At 38.0% G+C, this 20,991-nt stretch overlaps 1 protein-coding gene across 2 annotated transcripts; it reads right to left on the bottom strand.

Annotated features, from left to right (window-relative positions):
- Positions 1 to 554: 554 nt before the first annotated feature.
- LOC121872668 (vacuolar protein sorting-associated protein 28 homolog) lies at positions 555 to 20,972 on the bottom strand. Of its 2 annotated transcripts, XM_042375628.1 has the most exons (8): positions 20,823 to 20,962; positions 8,775 to 8,994; positions 7,136 to 7,199; positions 5,615 to 5,684; positions 5,222 to 5,347; positions 4,819 to 4,920; positions 1,499 to 1,612; positions 555 to 1,143 (listed from the first exon to the last, which is right to left on the bottom strand). In XM_042375628.1, exons 4-8 carry the CDS (start codon positions 5,651 to 5,653, stop codon positions 991 to 993), a joined length of 534 nt encoding a protein of 177 aa, XP_042231562.1. In that variant the 5' UTR covers positions 5,654 to 5,684; positions 7,136 to 7,199; positions 8,775 to 8,994; positions 20,823 to 20,962; the 3' UTR covers positions 555 to 990. The 2 variants fall into 2 exon arrangements, with proteins under 2 accessions (XP_042231562.1, XP_042231561.1); XM_042375627.1 differs by lacking the exon at positions 8,775 to 8,994 and having other exon boundaries at positions 20,823 to 20,972.
- Positions 20,973 to 20,991: the final 19 nt, after the last annotated feature.

Raw genomic sequence — 20,991 nt, 5'->3', positions numbered from 1 at the left:
TAAAATGGACACATCCACACATACAGGTGTTACATATTTCAACATAACACATCATGCAAAATAGGGATAATTGCCAGTGATAACTTCTTTAATATTTATAAAGTATATATAATTATGTACATAAAATTCAAATCAGTATACTGTACTGTATACTGTTCCTCCCCGACTTATGACGGGGTTAGGGACCCAAATCCAGGTCGTAAATCGAATTGGTCCTAAGTTGAAAATGCTTAAATAATACATAGAAAGTCTAAAATGGGTGTCTCTTTTTCTCAGCACCACAAAACTCTCACTTTTAAGCTTGCCAGCCATTTTAAAGTGAATTACAAACAAAAATTTTCTCTGTGTACTGACGTTGGGACTCGAAAATACGTAATTTGACAAAATTTTGGTACGACTGAAGCGGGTCGTAAGTGCAGGTGGTCGTAAGTTGGGGAGGAGCTGTATAGGGATGATCACATAGAAAATTCTAATACTGTACTGTACTGTACAAACTACAAAATGATCCTTTACCAAAATTAGGTGTAGTTGGTTATGTTAAGAAATTATGTCAGGTTAATAAAACAGAAAATTTAAACATATATAGAACCAAGTATGAAACAATGTCCATTCAGTTATAGCAACAAAAACAAAAAGTTGTCCCCTATCTAGCATAAAAAATTGCACTTTAATGCTTAATTGGACAATTATCCCGATTCAGAGTAATGCAGTACAAAAAATCACAAGGAACATGTTATTCATATAATATACAGGTAACCATCCTGAAACAAGCACAATAATTATACTGTACTCACTGAAGAGGAGAATATCCTTTAAAAAATTCCCATATCTTTTTGTGTTTGTTTCCCAGTGATTACCTGCATAATACATAAATACTGTAGTACATGTACAGTATATCAAATGACAATAATGAATGAACAATGACTATGAATTTTACAAGTTGTGAAAACAATAAAACCCAAATAGCTTTTCCTATACGACAACGCAAACTTAGGTGTGCTGTAGGAGACGGTTAAATGCATTATAAGCAGATTCCAAATCAAAGATCATTTGCCGCACTTGAGTTTCTGATAATGTCTCATCTGCAGTCATACCCTCAAGAGTCCCAATCCATTCCTTGACCTTAGTTCGACCTTCAAAATCCTGTGGATACATAAGACAGGTAAAGACAATGTTGATGCACTTAAGAACGATGAATGAAAAATTCATCACATTCATCAAGGAATGTAAATTTGATACAGCACATTTATGAAATTTAAAATAAAAGTAAACTGAAATGTAATTATTGTACCTGTGCCTTGCAGAATGTGAAGAAACTAGAAACCTGTTTTAATGACAGCTAGAAAGGCTAACAAAGGTATAGCTTCTTAATTAATATTAGTCCCTCTATTTCTCTGGAAGATTGATTAGGGATGTTATATACAGACCAAAATAAACTAGTACTTTCTTTCCTCTGACAGAGTTTTTGCTAATGTTTACAGTTAATCTAGTGACTCACCTGTGCTATTAGAGAAAGTCGTGTCATATTTTCCAGAAGATCCTTCAAGTCTGGTTGCAGTTCATCATTAGCATTGATACCCAGCCGGAGTTTGTCCATTACTGTGATGAATAACTGTCAGGAAAAGAAGTAAATTTTAACTTTACTGAAACATTTATTACTGGACATGGCTATATGCTTGTTAAAAGAGCTAAATAAAACTAATTCGTGCCTGTAACTGCACCTGTAAATGTGAAAATGTGCTTGTGTAGGACTGGGTAGCTTGGAATACAACAGTCCCTTGCAAATCACAGGGTTATGTTCCTGAAAAACTCAGAGATTGGCAAATCTGTGGCTGGCTTATGGGAAATAGGGGATTAGGTTCCATCGCCGCAGATAACACTCATCATATCCTAACTAAGTTGCCTGTTCCTTCACTAAACAATACCTGTATTGTACATTTAGCTAAATCTGAGTCAAATTCAGTAATCCCTCAGTTAAAGAATTACCTTCCATAAGAATTTTCAATTCGGTTAACGAAATCATGTCAACATGTTTTTGCTTGCTCACCAGCTGGAATATTAGTCCGCCAATACAGTAATCGGTTCTAGGGCTTAAATTCGTTTCCATTTGAGTACATATCAAGAAGGTTGTACTATTCAATAATTTTCCAAGTTTTATATAATTTTTTTTCGTAATTTTAACACTTATTTAACATAATTGCAGTACAGAAAACTAGTTTTTGGTGTGCCAATCAGCCACTTGACTCGTCCACAAAGGCGTCAGTTTTTATCTCTGGTCAGTGGAGGTAACATCTTGCTTGTGGCTCTCTTGAACATAAACTATTTTTACGTTTTTACAGTACCCTTGTACAATTATTGGTCATTCTGAAATTTATTTAACATATTGACAATATATAGTGCAGTGCAGTGTTGATTTAAAGAAAATAATCTTGAATTACACCTAGTGAACTTAAAATTTTATGGGTGAAATAAAGGCATGAAGCATGGGGTGATTTCTCTTCCACCCCCACTGCCTTCTCTTCTCCTTTCTCCTCCACCCCCACTTCTAATTCCCATCATCATCATCAACCAGAAGTCTTCTACATACTCACCTCAAAGTAAGTGTACTTTACTGCATTTTTTTTACTTTGTATGTAATTTTCGGTGAGCTGGAATCAATTACCCAAAATCCCATTGAAACAATGGTTTCGGTTAACAAAATTTTTGGTTAACGAACGACCTTCTGGAACAAATTGCGTTCGTTAACCGAGGGACAACTGTACATATAAAATAGCTTAATATAAATTAAATAGTACAGGTACTGTTATATAAATTTTATAGGATATCTCCGTGGAGCTGGCATATTACTATAAAATAGAAAAATGAACAGCATGGGTGTGTATGTGTGTGAAGGTCACATGTGTGGATTTGGCAGGTCGCCAAGTTAGACTGTCCCTATAGGTACATCCCCTTAACTCTCCTCCTACCAGGCCAAGTTGTGTTATTGTTATTTTTCAACTCATATTTTTGGGTAGATACGTGGTCTGTCCAAAAAGAAATTGAACTTTTTAAATAGCGTGCCAACGAGCCGGCGCAGCGTGCTCACGACAGGAGCGCTGTGTAGCGGTGACCTTGACATTTAGTCTAACACGAGCCGCATCGCGCCACATCAATTAGTCATTGAGCTAAATGCTGTAGAATGAACGTGTGTTTAGTGCACTTGACAATTTGTTGCAAGTTGAACAATGAAGGATCTTGAAGTGCAACGTGTTTGCGTGAAATTATGTTTCGAAATGGAAAAAACTTTTAAAGAGATTTTTCAAATGTTGAACAGGCTTATGGGGAGGATTGGTTCAGCCGTACGCAATGTCACGTGTGGTACCAGCGTTTCAAAAGGGGAAGAACATCCACCGAAGACGATCCCAAATTTGGACGTCAGAGTCGCTCAAATGTGGAGGTGATGTTGGTTGTCTTTTTTGATTGGAAGGGCGTCGTTCATCATGAGTTTGTTCCTCGTGATCAGACAGTCAATAAAGAGTTTTACTTGGAGGTCCTGCATCAAGGAAACGCCTCATTCCCCTGCGGCGAGCACGGGTAGCAGGGGCAGCAGCAGTGGCAGCAGCAGGGGCGGCAGCAGGGGCGGCAGCAAGGGCAGCAGTAGGTGCAGTAGCAGGAGAGGCAGCAGGTGCAGCAGCAGGGGCAGTAGCAGGAGAGGCAGCAGGGGCAGCAGCAGGTGCAGCAGCAAGGGCAGCAGATGTTGAGGCCACTGGGGCAGCAGCAAGAGAGGCGTCAGGGGCAGCAGATGTTGAGGGAGCTGGGCCAGCAGAGGTTGAGGCAGCTGGGGGTTTCCTAGGGGTAGATGTGTACCTGGGTTTTTTCCACCTAGGCTTACCATTGTCATCATCACTTTCATCGTCCGGGTCAGGCACATAATCAGCATCAATGTCACTATCATATAACTCATCACATTCTAAATTATCAACCTCACCCTCATCATCACTCAGTGTCACTGTCCTCACTGCTAGGCACTGACAAGGCACCTGTTGTGTTCATCAGATAATCTAATTCTTGGTCAGTGTAGTACAGTATTTCATTGGTTTCTTAGCCATGTTGCAATTAGAGTTCACTTTAGTGCCCCTGAAATAGCAATAAACACGACCTGCAAAGGAGAACGACGTAAATAATAATTCACAAATAGTACACCAAAACAAACGTCGGGAGTTTTCCACCCGCTCCGAAAGTCACTATGTATTGCAAACGTAGGGTGGAAAACTCCCGTTTTCGACTCTACGAAAAAAACCCAGGCAGAGAGCAGGACAGCACACCCACCCTCGATCACACCACAAAGAGGACTTTGGGTATTGGGCACCACACGGTCCTAGCCCCACGCTCCTTGCGGGTATCACGTGACACCCCGGAGCGTCGGGTGGAAAACTGCCGGGGTTTGTGTTCTAGGGTTAAAATGGCCATGAATAGCCAAATCTGCAAATAACATATGCTTACCAGGGACGGGAGGGGAGGGCGGTACATTTTTATTTGTGTGCAAAGAAATGTATATTCCCTTTATGTGTTTGTTTTTAGGACAATTATTTCTTCTACCTGTACTGTATATGTGTGTCTATATACACACACACACACATATACAACACAGGTAAAAGAAATTACTGTCTCTAGAACGAATGGTTCCCTGTCCCGGCCACGAAAAATGCCAGCAACTTTAAAACTACCCTTAAGACATTCTTGGGTACATCCAGGGTGTCATCTGCAAATAATTAAAAATCCACAAATTGTCAGGGCATGCTGTACTGTATAATGCATATAAATGAATTCTTTACTCACAGATACAATGTCAGCAATACACTTGCTGGTATTGCCTTTATCATCCTTGATGGTGATTGGGCGATCTTCACGGATGCGGTCTAGAGCTGCTGTACAATCAAGCTGAAAAATTTCACAAGTATTAAACATACAACCAAATTTAACTCCCATTTCTTTCTATAAAGCTTCACAAACCATCTGATCATCCTCTACATATATTACTGTAGTTCATTGACATTCTGTAATACAAATGTAGAAATAAATTCACAGGCTAAGAACAGTATTGCTGTCTACACTACTGTACTGTATATTAACCAAGGATTACAGAGAAAGTCAACTCTTCCTAACATATACTACAGTAGTGTATTCCTTTATTGAATGAAAAACAGAGGAAACAATGCACAGCGACAGGCACATGACCTACCTTATATTTTTTCACAAAGGCTTCAACTGTGGAATATTCATCACATTGCACCAGTTTAAAGGCGGCTTTATACTGCACAAGCAATTTACTGCACCAAGCTGTATACTCCTTGGGTGGAACCACATCCTGGGAAAAATCATTTGGTAATGTAGAGCATTTGAGTTTTTATGCAACACACAAGGGTAATGTAAAAGGATACCTGTATTAAAATTCCCGAATAAAGACATATACCTTCTGTATATAACATCTATATCAATCATCCTTATACAGTATAAGCTGTTCCTTCAGTTAACTGATACTGTATAGAATAACTAATCTTTTCTTTATAATCAATATCTCTTAAAATCCTCCTTTGGCACAGCATCAATAATAACACAGATACTAGTCACTGACCTTAATGTACATCTTCTCCAAAGACTGTAGTGTATTCATGACAGCATAGAGTTCAGCAAGATTATCATACCTGGATAAAACAAGATACAATACAGTATAAAGAACATTAACATGTTCTCCATCTTTTATGATACAGTACAGGTACCGGGGTAGCCACCAAAATGAAGTACTACTGTACTGTATGAATATTTTCTTTGTGACAATTTCCATCGTATCAGACACAATTCTTCAATAATAATAATAATTATAATACAGGTACTATAATAATAATAATACCAGATATTATTAATATTAATAAATATATTAATTTTATATTACAGGTATTAATAATACTGTACAGGTAATAATTATTATAAAAATACTAGCTAGTATTATATTTATTAAGTGCTAGTTTTTTTTAAAGGAATACAGTTCTGTACAATACAGGTATATTAGAATTTAGGGAAACATTATAGTATGTACAAGTATTGTATTAAACTGTGCAGTTGTTTGCAGGATTCCAGAACACTGTACAGAAGTGTATAGATTACAGGAATATTGAGGCTTAAATGTACTATACAGTACTGTACAGTACATGCATTATGAAATTGCTACTGATAATTAATTAACCATTCAGTATACTGTATACGTATACTGTATTATGACCACAGTAAGGTTGCCAGCCATCTTGTGTTTTGTGCTGTACAGTACAGTCAGTTTATGGGATTGTCCCTCATTTCACTATCATGTCCTGTTGTCCCAGAAAGGTCAGTTGGGATGCATAATTGTCCTGTACAGTATTTGAGAGACCCATTAAATCATTCAGACTTACGTACTACTGTAACCACCCCTGTTTATAAGTCAAAGACCTCATACAAATATAATTTAAAAAACCAACAACCGTTATTGTGTTGTTTTTTACTCATACAGTAATTCTTAACTTGCTTCATAAAACACGTGATACTGTATCTTATACTGTACTGTATAGTACTGTATTTCTGGAAGGTTATGGCAGGAGTTGGTGAACTTTGTACTTTATAAAGTTCATTATTGTAAGAAGCATCATACTGACCATGACCCAAAGCACAAAGATGTGTGAATACTGTGGTCCACAGCCAACCTGAGAAACTACTGTATTTAGATTGAGTGATGTAAAATTTGTGGATGCCTGATCTTTACAGTTAGGATTACCCCCATAGTTGGAGCTGTTTGATGCTTTAATTAAGTTTTCAATAAAAAAGACATGGAAGATAATTTTATTTACACAGGCCCAAGTATTGTGCTGTATAACTTTTCAATTTTGTTAAAATATCACCTGTTATTAATTTTCCAAATACAATTCAACATTAATTTTTATCTATAAAAAAAAAAAAAAAAAAAAAAAAAAAAAATGGCATGTCCTAAATTCTGAAACTGAAAATCTGGCAACCCTAGACCATGGCATCCTCCCACCAAACAACAGTTATACAGGTAGTACAACCAGTCAACACACGAAACACTAAAAATTTATCGGTGGCTGGAAAAAAAAAAAAAAATACTCACTTCTCTCTTTCCCGGGCATTAGTGTACAGCTTTACTTCTTCATACAGTTCAGGACGATTGTGATCTGGAAATATTTAATATAAATACAGTTAGAATTTATAACATGGTTTAACTAAATGGACTTACATAATAATAAGCAAGAAAAAAGAGGGAATCTAACATTAACCACTAACATTGAAGGCTACCACAGTGCAAACTTATCACATTGAAAAATAAAATAAAATAAAATAAAATAAATAAATACAGTGGTCCCTCGGTTAACGAGATTTCGGTTAACGAGTTGCCTTCCATAAGATTCTTAACTTCGGTTAACGAGCAATCCCTCGATTAACGAATTTCTTGCGAGCCAACCTGAACATGATTTCGCTTGCATTTGGCGGTCCACCAGCTGTAGTATTAGTCCGCCAATACAGTAATCGGTTCTAGGGCTTAAATTCCTTACTATTTTAGTAAATATCAAGAAATTTATACTATTCAATAATTTTAAAAGTTTAATACAGTATTAATATTTTTTAGTCATTTTAACAATTATTGAACATAATTGAAGGTAAAGAAACTAGTTTCTGGCGTGCCATCCAGCCTGTTAACACACCAGACAGGCGTTAGTCTTTCTCTGATTTCAGTGGAGGTAACATCTTGCTTGAGACTCTCTTCAACTAAACGCTTTTTTTCTGTGTCTCCAAGCAAATTATTGGTCATTTTGAAATATATTTTACATATTGACAATATATAATGCAATGCAGTGTTGATTTAAAGAAAATAATCTTGAAATACACCAAGAGAACTAAAATTTTATGGGTGAAATGGTGCCATGGGGTGACTTCTCTTCCACCCCAATGCCTTCTCTTCTTCCTTCTCCTCCACCCCCATTCTAATTCCCATCATCATCATCATCAGCATCCAGGAGCCTCTACATACACACCTCAAAGTAAGTGTACTTTTCTACCTTTTTTGTTGAATTTAGGCAATTTTCGGTGAGCTGGAACCAATTACCCAAAAACCCATTGAAACAATGGTTTCGGTTAACGAGCAACCTTCTAGAACGGACTGTGCTCGTTAACCGAGGGACCACTGTAAATAAATAAATAAATAAATAAATAAATAAAATCAAATTCGGCACAAGAAAAATTGATGCAGTACAGTTGTATATCCACATCCTCTCTCCCTAATCTTTATCTGCATGTCCGGGTATTCACTGAAAACCAATACAGTCAGTCCTCGACTTACGACAGGGTTAGGGACTGACGACCAGGTCTTAAGTCGAAAATGCGAAAATAATACATAGAAAATCTAAAATGGGTGTCTATTTTTCTTCTCAGCACCACGAGAACTCTCACTTTTATGCTTGCCAGCCATTTTAAAGGGAATTACAAACGAAAATGTTGTCAGTACAGTACACAGCGCGATCACTAACGTCGGGACTCGAAAATGCGTAATTTGAAAAATATTTTACACGACTGCGGCGGTCATATGTCCGGGTGGTCGTAAGTCGAGGAGTACCTGTATATGTATAGGGTTTAGATGCAGTAAAATAGGGCCAATCAGACACTGTACATATTCTCCCCAAATACTGTATAGCAAACTACAGTATAAAACCTCGATAATCAAAAGTTTAAGAATATCATAAAAGCTAACTTACATTAGGGTAGGTACAATGAAAAGTGAAAGTGGGTCCCATAGGCATGACTGCCCATTAGGGACAGTGAGGATACAGCACTCTGTATATTAAGCCTTCAGTACACAAGGAGGCAGCATGGCCGGTACTACAGTTGACCACATTCATTTCCCCAAGTTGTAAACTTGGTTACCCATTTACAGCTGGGTGGACTGGGAGTGCCCAGGAATCGAATCACCAATCTCTGGAACAGGAGGCGAATACTGTATCCACTCGACCACTGCACTCCTTAGGTACAGTACAGTATACAGGCATATTGTACTTAATACTATACAGTAAGTAATATATAGTCATTGATTTGTATTCTTTTCTTAACATCAAGGTTATGGAGTCCATGATCCCATGTTATAAGTCACTCTTTAGTGTCTGCAAAATATACATGTATTTTAGGATAAGTTAGGTTAAGGCCGCAGCCGCACTGAGAGCGGGTGGGCGCGGAAGACTTTGCAGCATTGTAACCCATAGACGTGGCCGCACTGGTAGCGGGAGCAAGCTGGTAGCAACACGTGCCCACTCCCTCCTGCCCGATGCCTAAGTTAAGTAGGTTACAGGCATCTCTTGATACAGTACTGTACTGTACAGCATATGTATGCCCAACAAACGAAAATTCATTTTAACAAAAGTCACATTTTGATGCTGTAACTTTTTTCTTTATACACAAGCATTCACTTTAACGAATATAAATTATATTTTAACACTTTCTTACACAATTGCTCTAACAAATAAAAATCACATTTCTGTCCACCCAGGATGCAGAGATGAATTTTGGCTTTACTGTACCTGTAGCTACATTGTTCATAAATTTTAATGGTGAATTTTGCGTCAAAACCCCCAGGTGACCAACAATTTCTCTACCCAGAATGTAACTCCCATTAATATAGTTGGGTTCTACCATTAAATACACTTAACAAATGGGTTTCCAAGAACGCAACCCTTTGTATATTGGGGGATACCTTTAGTGTGGTTCATTTTATGAATGATAAATTCTAGAATGTAGTAGTATCTTACGTTGGTAGTAAATTCCAGAAGTGACAGATACTGTATACTGCTACAATCTATAATTTTTTATTCATAGAATGAGCTAAATTAAACTACCAGAACCAACCTAACATAAAATACTATACAGTACAGTACAGTACTAACTTTAACCTTTAAAAAAAATAACTAAAAAATAAAAATTCTGAAAAGAAACTGTCTACATTCCCAAAGTATTAGGTATATACTGTACTACTACATTCCAACATGCCTCAGCCATTGGTAACATCTCGGCAGACTCAAAACAGAAAAAACTGTGGTACAGCAGGGTTGGGATGTATCGCGACTTTATATACCGATTTTTTTATAGCGTGGCAACCAAAATTATCAAAATTTTCCTACATACAGTATAGCGTGAATTTTTTATTTCGTGAGGGAAATCAGGCAGGAAATATTTGAAATGTACCGCCATGGCAAACAGATGCGTTATTTACTCACCAGAGGCGCCACAGTGGCTGCTCAGTCACTCATTCAAGTGTAAATGGGTTGCTAGTGACGCGAAAAGTGAAGTGAGGAGTATGGAAAGCTTATTTGAAATGATTTAATACTGTAACTAATATTTTTGGTTTGTTCGTTTATGATTGTTAAGTGAGGGTGGCAGTGTTTTTTTTTTTTTTTACAGAGATTAGCCCACCCGAGCACAGGTCACTGACCCACATCGGGGCCTGGGGGGCAAAAATGTAGTAGTAGTAGTAGTATTAGTAATAATAATAATAATAATAATAATAATAATAATAATAATAATAAAGTAATAATAATAATAATACAGGAATAATAATAATTCATCGTAAATAATTTTTTTTAATAAAAATACAAAATTAAAAATAAAATAATAATAATTCATAGAAAATAAATTTTCTCATAAAAATAAAATAATAATGATAACAATAATAACACTGTAATAATAATAATAATAATAATAATAAAGAACTAAAAAGAAATACAAAAATTAAAACAAAAATAAAAAAATAGTGAGAAACAATATACAGGTATGTATGATGTGTTGTCAAAGTAAGAGAAACAATTGAGACTGCAATTAAGTGTAAATGAGGCAGAAAGTCAGATCAGCAACCTGGGACTTGGTCACAATTTTCGTGATGCCATATGGCAGCAGGGTCTACCATAAGACAATACATTATGCTTCCAATATCTTCCCAGGCAGTAGCACCTCCCTGTTTGATAGCTGCCTACTACCTACTACCAGTGTGTCGTCTGTTGTTCTCGGGATGGCGAGTCAGCTGCCGAATCTGGTGCAGATTTCAATTTCTAAAGAGAGTGTAAATGGGTTGCTAGTGATGTGAAAAGTGAAGTGAAGATAATGGGAAGCTTAATGGAAAAGATTTAATACTGTTACTAATATTTTTGGTGTTTGTTTATGTAGGTGTGGGACTGTCAAGTGAGGGTGGCAGTGTGGCGTCTGCTGTCGAGTCTAGTGTTCCCAGGATGGTGCGTCAGCTGCCGAGTCTGGTGTTCCTGAGTCTGTTCCTTGATATTGATATTGAAATAGCCTGTTGTTCCCAAGTCTAGTGATCATTGGTATTTAAGTTAGTAAGAAAATGAACTCGTTAAGTCAAGTTTAGTCACTTTTTTGGCCTCCAGAACCTAACCCTATTTTCCCCATTGATTACATGTAATTATATATCGCGATTTAGTATATACTGTAGTGAACATCGTTGGACCCTATCTCGCGATATATCCCGACCCTACTGTAAATACTCTGCAGTGACTATGCACGGAACTTATTCTGTACTGTACTGTATAGGTTGATAGAAAAAATAATACAGTATGCCTGGATTTTCCGCGGTCCTCTTTTATTCGTGGATGACACCCTGGATGTACCCAAGAATGTCTGCGGGTAGTTTTAAAGTTGCCGGCATTTTCGCAGCCGGGACAGGGAGCCATTCGTTCTAGAGACAGTAATTTTCTTTACCTGTATAGTATATACGGTATGTGTGTGTGTGTGTGTGTGTAGAGACACACACACACACATAATAAATAATAATTGGAAAATCCTCACAAATACTGTACTGTAATCAGAAACAAAATTATTAAAAATGTGAGTCTACTCCATGGGCTTTGAAGTAGAGGGAAATTGTGGGGGTAAAAATACAAAAAACCGACGTAACCAAACCCAATGACTCAAATATCAGTAAACATGTGTAACTTAACCTAACCAAAGAAACCAGAAGGACCTGACCTAACCTAACATAAACCAACACGAATAAAAAAGGAAGCTGAAGAAACCAAACCTGAAATAAAAAAGTAATAAAACCCCATGAAATATAAATTTCCAACATAAAAGTAAGTAAGCACATGCGCACGAATATTACGTAACACTGACACTTCCGCTGACTGGCCGAGTTAGACGTAAACAATGTAATGTACTGTAATATCCCGGCGAACTTTAACTCTCTTAAATAAAGTAAAAAAGTGAAAATAACTTGAAATTTATCAATTCTCCCAGGAAAATGCTATACTGTACAGTACAGTACATTATACAGGGTGCATCAAATGTCCGGAATCAGAGTGGATAACACAACAGGAAGTGGTGCAACATTTCATTTATTCTGATATCTTGTTTAGTGATGAGGTTATGTTTCACCTTTATGGAATGGTAAACAGCCAAAACTGCCGATACTGGGCAGATAAAAGCCCACACTGGACAGAAAAGACATGTTCAAAATAATCCAAAGATAAAGTTCCGGTGTGGCATCCATGATATGGAATTGCTCGGACCATACTTTTTCGATGCTAATGTGTTGCAGTGTTGAATGAAGTTTTGCAGCCGTATTTAGACGATATGCCACTTTAAACGCGTTAACGTTTCTGGTTTCCGCAAGATGGGGCTCCTGCACATTTCACTTTGATAACAAGAGGGTAATTAGATTCTGAGATGCCCGGTAAATAGAGCGGTTGACTTGGACCAGTGGAATGGCCCCCCAGTTCACCAGACCTGATTCCTTTAGACATTTTCTTATGGGACCCATTTGAAATCACTTGTGTACACCGATCGTCCACGAACAACTGAGGCACTGAAAAACCATATTCAAGTGGAATGTAACAAAATCAGTATGGATATATTGCGCTGTCACTGAAAGTATAAAACAGAGTACAGGTATTTATAACTGCTTGACACTCTACGGACTACAATTTGAACATTTAATAAAATAAACCTATGATTCTGGACTTTCGTTACACCCAATACAATGGGGGGGTTTTTTCAATAATGGAGCAGATGGCTAACACCAGAAACAGTTGTTCGATTTTGTAAATTTTTTCCACAGATGTTCTTTGAGTGATAGTAATTTTTTTTTATTTCTTCTCTATCTACATTCATAAATCACCTGCAATGGGCAGAATATGAAGGATGAGGGATATTGCGGGTTAGAACACAGTGAAAAACTAATCGTATGACACTAAAATGGTGTCTCTACATGCTTTGTATGCAAAGAAATTAATTATTTATCTTAAATGACCAGCTGAAAAATCTGCCATGTCGGCGTGGGTTGTCGTTTGCTCATTGTTTGTTTATGCTTGGACTTGGTGTACTCAGTGCGGTCAAGACACTCTCTTGTAGGTTGTTCCAATAGTTCACAATTCTCACTCCGAAAAAGTTTGCCCTCACAATTTTCTAGACTTGTGGCTTCTTCATCCCTGAGCCATGACCCCCTGTGAGCCAGGCATATGCCAGCTCCAGGTATGGACACTCGAATGAGAACAATAGTGCCCTCTGAGATGTTTATAAACTTGCCTGTCTATAGTATAAGCTAGGCAGTTGCAGGAGCTCTAATATCTCTGGGTAACTGAGGTGCCATAGTGCAGGTGCCAGTCTGGTGGCCCTCCTTTGGACATTTTCAATCAACTGACAGTCCGTAGCATATCTCGGGGACCAGATAGGGAAGCATCTCATTCTTGAAGAGCATTACGAGAAACGGACCGTCTAGATATCTGAGCAACCTTCTTATAAGGCCTACAAGTTTAGCTGCTGGATTCATCTTCTCTTAATGGCCCAAAAACTTCAGTTCATTGTCAACATACATACCCAGGTCCCTTTCACATTGTCTCTATAAATGCAGTTTCTTCATCCCGTTGGGACATGTGATATGCCTCCTTTCTGTTGGTATGACTAGGTGCATCCTCTTACACTTTTTGACATTAAATCTTAGCAGCCATTTCTATGACCACTCTTGAACCAGACAGAGATCTTTCTGTCGCTCTTCACAGTCTGTTTGGGTCTCAATTTCCCTGAATAGCTTGGCATCATCTATAAACATTTGTATGGAGGAGTGTATAGCTACTGTACTGGCATGTCATTTATGAAACAAATAAACAGCAATGAGCCCAATATACTGTACTGCCCTGTTATACCCGGCTTCTCATGGTTACACATGACAAATTTGTGCCATTAATCACCACACAATGCTTGCAGTTTAATTCTCAGACTTTCATGGGGTACACTTGGCAAAATCTAGGTAAATATAGTCGCCATTACTGTCCTGTTCCAGAATTTGAGTCCAATCATCCAGTACCTTGAGTAACTGTGTCAGGCACGAGTGTCCCAGCATAAAACTGTGTTGGCAGTCCTTTACAAGGTTGTTTCATATTAACGGCCTCTCTTATAATGTTCTCTATTACTTTACACACTATGCTGGTCATTAGTCCACAATTAATCGTGGAGGGCAGGGTAAGGAGGATGAGGGAAATTGAAGGGTAAAACATGGTGAAAACTGATCATATAAAACTAAAACGATGCCTGTACATGAAGAAATTATTTACCATAAATACTCCTCCGAAAATCTGCCAAGTCAGCTTGTGTTGTAGTATGCTCAGTTTGTTTACAACTGATCTGCTCGGTCTGCCCACACTCTCATGTTCATAAAAAAACGTAAAATTACACTATGACGCTTCAACCAAGTTGCTTTAATTGGTACCAAATTTCAAAATAAGCACTTTCTGTTTAAGATGGCAGGAATTTAGGTAAGGTGGTAATTATTGATGAGTTACCCACTGCCGACTTTTCATAGAAAATTACAGTATATTAAAAATGCAGCAATTTCACTGTTTTGTAGTGGACACTAATAGTTTGGGCAAATGTGTTAGAAAGTGGTTATTTCTAAATTAAACCTTACCCAACCTTATTTGATAAGAAAAACAAGTGGCAGAAGTGTTGTTAGAAGACCTCATCAACCTAACCAAAGAAACCTACCTAACTTCCTAGCTGTGGAGCTCCACCCAAGACTCCTTGGCATATTAACCCTCTCAGCCTCGGAGTCCAGGACACATACGTGCATGAAAACTTACGCTCAGCCTCGGAGGTTTTGTCCACAAAATAATTGAAAATATATACAGTATATTTTTTAGGGCTAATTTCATTGCCAAGGAATTGTTTTATTAATTGTAATGGGATCTCTTTTAGCGTAAAATTGTCTGAAAAATTGTATGAAAACAAAAAAAATTGAAAATTCTTGAAATTCAAACCACTTTTTTCGAGCATACGTTGAAAAAGTAGGGAAATGTTTCGTAACATCACGATTTCCATTCACATTTTCCCTGCATTATGGTGTTGATTGATATGTACTATAGTATATCAAAATAAAGAACAAAGCACGTAGAATATAGTGGTATAAGGAAAAATAATATAACACAAAAACTCAAGGAATAATTAAAGGGCCGAGCGACGTACCCTCCTTTGACTCTAATGGCCAGAGCGACACTGACTTCATGCTGCGCTGCCAAGCACACGATGACCAAGACCGTCTCGGGGATGGTGATAAGGCCCACACAAAGAAAACGACGTCTGTCAAATGGTGTCCATAGTTCAGTCAGTTTCACTGAATAGTTTTGAGTTATTTGATAATACAGTGAACCCTCAGTTAACGAGATTTCGGTTAACGAATTACCTTCCATAAGAATCTTCAACTCGATTAACGAACGAAAATTTGGTTTATGAAATCCTTACGAAATCGAGTCAACATGCTTTCGCCTGCTCACCAGCTTGAGTATTAGTCTGCCAATACAGTACAGTAATCGGTTTTAGGGCTTAAATTTGTTACCATTTGAGTAAATATCAAGAAGGTTATACTATTCAATAATTTTCCAAGTCTTGTATTAAATTTTTTAGGCATTTTAACAATTTTTTTACATAATTGAAGTATAGGGAACTAATTTTTAGCACGCCAAACAGCCACTTGACTCACCCAGAATAGCGTCAGTTTGTGTCTCTGCTCAGTGGAGGTAGCATCTTGCTTGAGACTCTCTTGAACATAAACTATTTTTACGTTTTTATAGTACTGTACAATTATTGGTCATTCTGAAATTTATTTTACATATTGACAATATATAGTGCAGTGCAGTGTTGATTTAAAGAAAATAATCTTGAATTACACCAAGTTAACTTAAAATTTTATGGGTGTAATGGCGGCATGAAGCATGGGGTGACTTCTCTTCCACCCCCACTGCCTTCTCTTCTCCCTTCTCCTCCACCCCACTTCTAATTCCCATCATCAACCAGGGGCCTTCTACATGCACACCTCAAAGTAAGTGTTTTTTTTTACGGGAATTAGCCCACCCGGGCACAGGTCAAACGACCCACAACGGAGCCTGGGGGGCAAAAAAAAAAAGAAAGGAAAGAAATTGTAATTATAGAAAAAAAAGGTTATACTGTACTGTATTAATCTACACCACGGAGATGCCAGAAAACCAGCTTTTTAAAGTAAGACAGATTGTAAGAGCATGGAAACACAGAAGAAGGCAGAGCATTCCACAGTTGGCTGTGTGAGGAAAGAGGGAGGTACTATAACGGGTTATTCTCGTGTGACCGACATCCACAGAGAAACGGTGGGCACGGCGGGCAAGACGTGTGTTGCGAACCCACGGCCTTGCCGGCGGTACACAGGATGCCAAATCCACCGAACATTGCCCGTTAAAGTACCTGTAAAAGAGAGAGAGTGAAGCAACATTGAGGCGAAGAGAAATTGTCGACTAAAGGAGGAGAGTTAATAAGACGAAATGCCTTTGATTCCACCCTATCTAATAGTTGGACAGAAGAAGAGCCACTCCAGATATGAGAGCAGTACTCCAAGTTAGGACGAATGAATCCCTTATACACTTGGAGCAACTGCTCAGGAGTGAAGTAGCTGCGGCATCTGTACAGCATTCCCAACTTTCGGGAGGCAGCTTTAGTTATACTAAGGATGTAAGATTTCCAGGACATATTGGAGGAAATGGTGAGGCCTAACATATTTATTTCAGAATTTGGGAGGATGATAGCGTCCTGAAATGTAATTGGTGGGAGATCGTCTAATTTACAATGTGTAATTGGTAAATATTGAGTTTTATTACTATTGAACTTAACCAAGTTTGTACCTCCCCATTCAGAGATGCTGCACAGATCTGCATTGATATAAGTAATGATATCAGTTCTAGAAACAGATCTAGTTTGAGAGTTTGGAGGAAGGGGAAAATGTGAGGAAGAGTGAAGAGTAAAATCATCAGCGTAAGAATGGATAGAATTAGTTGTAGTGTGAAATAAATCATTGATAAAAAGAAGGAAGAGAGTTGGTGAAAGAACAGAACCTTGTGGGAGAAATCGATCCCTCGACAACAACTGCCATGGATCGGTTCGCAAGGTAGCTAGAGATGAGAAAACAAAGTGGGGGAGAGAAACCAAAAGAAGAAAGTTTAGATAGCAAAAACTTGTGCCATACCCTGTCAAATGCTTTGGAGATGTCAAGAGCCACGACAAAAGTTTCCCCATAATCCCTAAGAGAGGATGACCAAAGATGGGTGCAATAGGAGAGCAGACCACCAGTAGATCTCGCCTGGCGAAAGCCATACTGGTGATCCGACAAAAGAGAAAGGCGTTTAAGGTGACGGAGAAAATGGGAGTTCAAGATAGTTTCGAAAATCTTAGAGAGGGATGAAGTTAGGGCAATGGGGCAATAGTTAGAAGGATTAGAATGGTCACCCTTCTTCGGGATGGGCTGAACCAAGGCATGCTTCCAAGAAGGAAAAGTTTGGGCTTTGAGGCAAAGGCAAAAGAGGCGAGCAAGCACAGGGGCCAGGGCTTCAGCACACGAGGGGGTAGGGTATTCCGTCAGGTCCATGCGCCTTACTCACATCCAACCTGGATAACACACCGGCAACCCTGCGAGTGGAGATTATAGGAAAGTGCATAGGTTCAGGGGTAGGAGGGATGGAGTGGGAATCATCTAAGGTGAAATTAGAGGAGAATAAGGTGCCAAAGAGGTTGGCTTTGTCAAGGGGAGAGTTGACTATAGAGTTATTGGGACGGAAGAGGGGAGGAAAAGAAGGCGTGCAGAAGTTGTTACAGATATTTTTAGTTAAGGGCCAGAAGGATTTACTAGGGGAAGAATTAGTCAGGACAGCGGTCTTTCTTTTAATAAAATTCCGCTTGGCCCTACGAAGAATAGCCATACAACTGTATACCCCATTGGACACCAAGTTGGCGTCGCGAGGCTGAGCGTAAGTTTTTTTCACCTTTTATGTTCAACGCTGGATGAGAAAATTAAACAGAAAGAACTTACTCTTATATGGTATAATTTTAATTTTTTTGTGGACGTAAAAGAAGCCGCCTGGACCAACCGGCTCATAAACGTACACTGAGCATAGGTATATCGAGCGTTGGTCAGAGTGCCTTATTTATTTATCGTTGTACGAGATGAAGTAATGCTGATGAAAATATAGTGAAAGAAACATCAAAGCAAATAACACGGGTGGCTATCTCGTCAATATTAACTGGAAAGTTTAGATAGGTTTCTTTGGTAGTTTACATCAGGTTCAAGTATATGTCTCCTCTTTCAAAATCGCAGTGGATATTTTGCCGTGACCGGCTAAGTTCCTTTGAATGCTATTTTATTGTGATAGAGCTCTGATTGTTTAATCGTCAATTACCGGCGAACAATATGAGAACTATATTTGACCGTGACTCTGGCAACATTTGGCATTTATTGCGCCACGACTTGACCGTTGTGTAGCCATGAAATGCAGTGCCGGCACTTCACGTGCCTTTCGCTGCAGGATGATCATCCTAGGGTTTTTCAGGTGGAAGATGTAACCTGGTTTCTAACCTAACCTAATTCCATTTTTCAATGTACAGTAGTTAAAGAAAGTATCTGACAGGGTGGGTCCGATGACTTCCGAAATTATACGTACAACTCATAATGTCTCGGGAGGGTTGGTATGCGTGTCTTCACCCACCGCCATTCAGTATCCAACACAGAGTGTGAGTTGGCATACAGGAATAAAATAATCGGTCAAGTGATTACTCTCATATAGTATAAGGAGACGCATATCCCAACACCTATCGTCCATGGTCTCATATTGTTTCACACAGAGTATGCACAGATATTCATTTTAGCTACTGTACATCATTGTCACATATCGTTCTCGCATTGTTCGCAGGTAATGGACGATTAGCCAATCAGCGCGCACTCAAGAAAAATAGTGTTAGTAGGAACTTAGATGGTCACGGCAAAATATCCACTGCATTTCGGCAAAATATCCACTGCATTTTAAAACAGGCAGTGGATATATTGCCTTGACTGGCTAAGTTCCTACTAAAGTTATTTTACTGTGAGTGTGCTCTGATCGGCTAATCGTCCATTACTGGTGAACAATGCAAGAACTATTTTTATTGGTGACTCTGGTGGCATTTGGCATTTATTTTGCTGTGAGTCGATGGTGTAGCTAGAGAACATACCTAACTATATTTCTGTTGTGCATGGAAACCTATAATTACGAAAGAGGCAACATTTACTAGAACCTGATGTAACCAACCAATGAAACCTACCTAACCTTACTTAACTTCCTAGCCGGGGCGGTCCCCCCGTCATATTAAACAGAAAGTACTTAGCCAATCAGTGCGCACTCACGGTAAAATAGTGTTAGTAGGGACATAGCTGGTCACGGCCGAATAGCCACTATATATATATATATATATATATATATATAATATATATATATATATATATATATATATATATATATATATATATATATATATATATATATATATATATATATATATATATATATATATATATATATCGCATGTAGATCCACAATTGAAACATGAACAAGGTTGATTTTAATATATGAATAGCCTGATTATTGGGCGACACATAATCAAATCGTTACGTTACTCATACTGGTCTTGTTTCCGTGGTCGTGACTTTTTAAACAAATCTATCCAGAGTATCATTAATATGCAATAACATATCTAATTGTATATGCGTCGGCCAATATTCTCACTCTTCGTTCTTTTATACCCTTATTACTACTGTATTTCATTCTTGATGTTGACATGTCAGAAGAAATTCCTGACGATGTCACCCGACGATGTCACCCACTCGGTTGAACAAGTTCGTTATACCAGAAGAATTATCAGAGGAGCCCTGAATTATATACTGTATACTAACTGATTTGTTTACAAAAAGCTAGAGCTGGAAAATCATTCTGTTTTTATGCATGTTTATATTTCGTTGACTTAGGACCATTTTAAACGTTTACATTGTAGTACTACAACATCGCCCAATTTATAAATTGAAACTGTCAAATCTATTGGCCTGAAATCTGTAAATTGCAATAAAGTTATTATAAACCGTATAGTGTGAAATATGTACTTGTAGTGCAATGTTTGTGTGACGGAATAACATACTTATGTAATGAGATGCAACCATTTTAAAGCCTGCATTACATTTCCCTATTTCACTGAAATTTCCTACTAGATTTGCCTAATCTTTTTCGTAATCATAGATAAAGCTAAAATGCATGGTATATATACCAATAGGTATGGATTATCTCTTTAATTGGGTGTAAGTAATCTTGGGTACGACTTATCTCGTGAGTTGGGTACGAGTTGTCTTCAGTATGAGATGACCCTAACCCCTGTAAAAGTTGACCAAAGCAAGACAACATACAGAAACAGATTAGGTATAAACTACCATCACAACTCACCCTGAGAATTATTGGAAGATAAGCCACCAAACATTTTCGAGAGATTTAGTTTGGAGTGTTTGAGAAAGACTTGGAAATGGCAGACGTCAGATGATGGCGATGAATCACAATAATCACAATCTTCTCCTGAAATTCGAAAAACAGCAAACTTTATAAAACAATAATAAAG

This window comes from Homarus americanus, unplaced genomic scaffold, assembly GCF_018991925.1.
Source record: "Homarus americanus isolate GMGI-L3 unplaced genomic scaffold, GMGI_Hamer_2.0 scaffold39155, whole genome shotgun sequence".
Classification (NCBI taxonomy): Eukaryota; Metazoa; Arthropoda; class Malacostraca; order Decapoda; family Nephropidae; genus Homarus; species Homarus americanus.
Note: the sequence above shows the minus strand (reverse complement) of the source record. Positions and strands in the feature narration are given on the sequence as shown.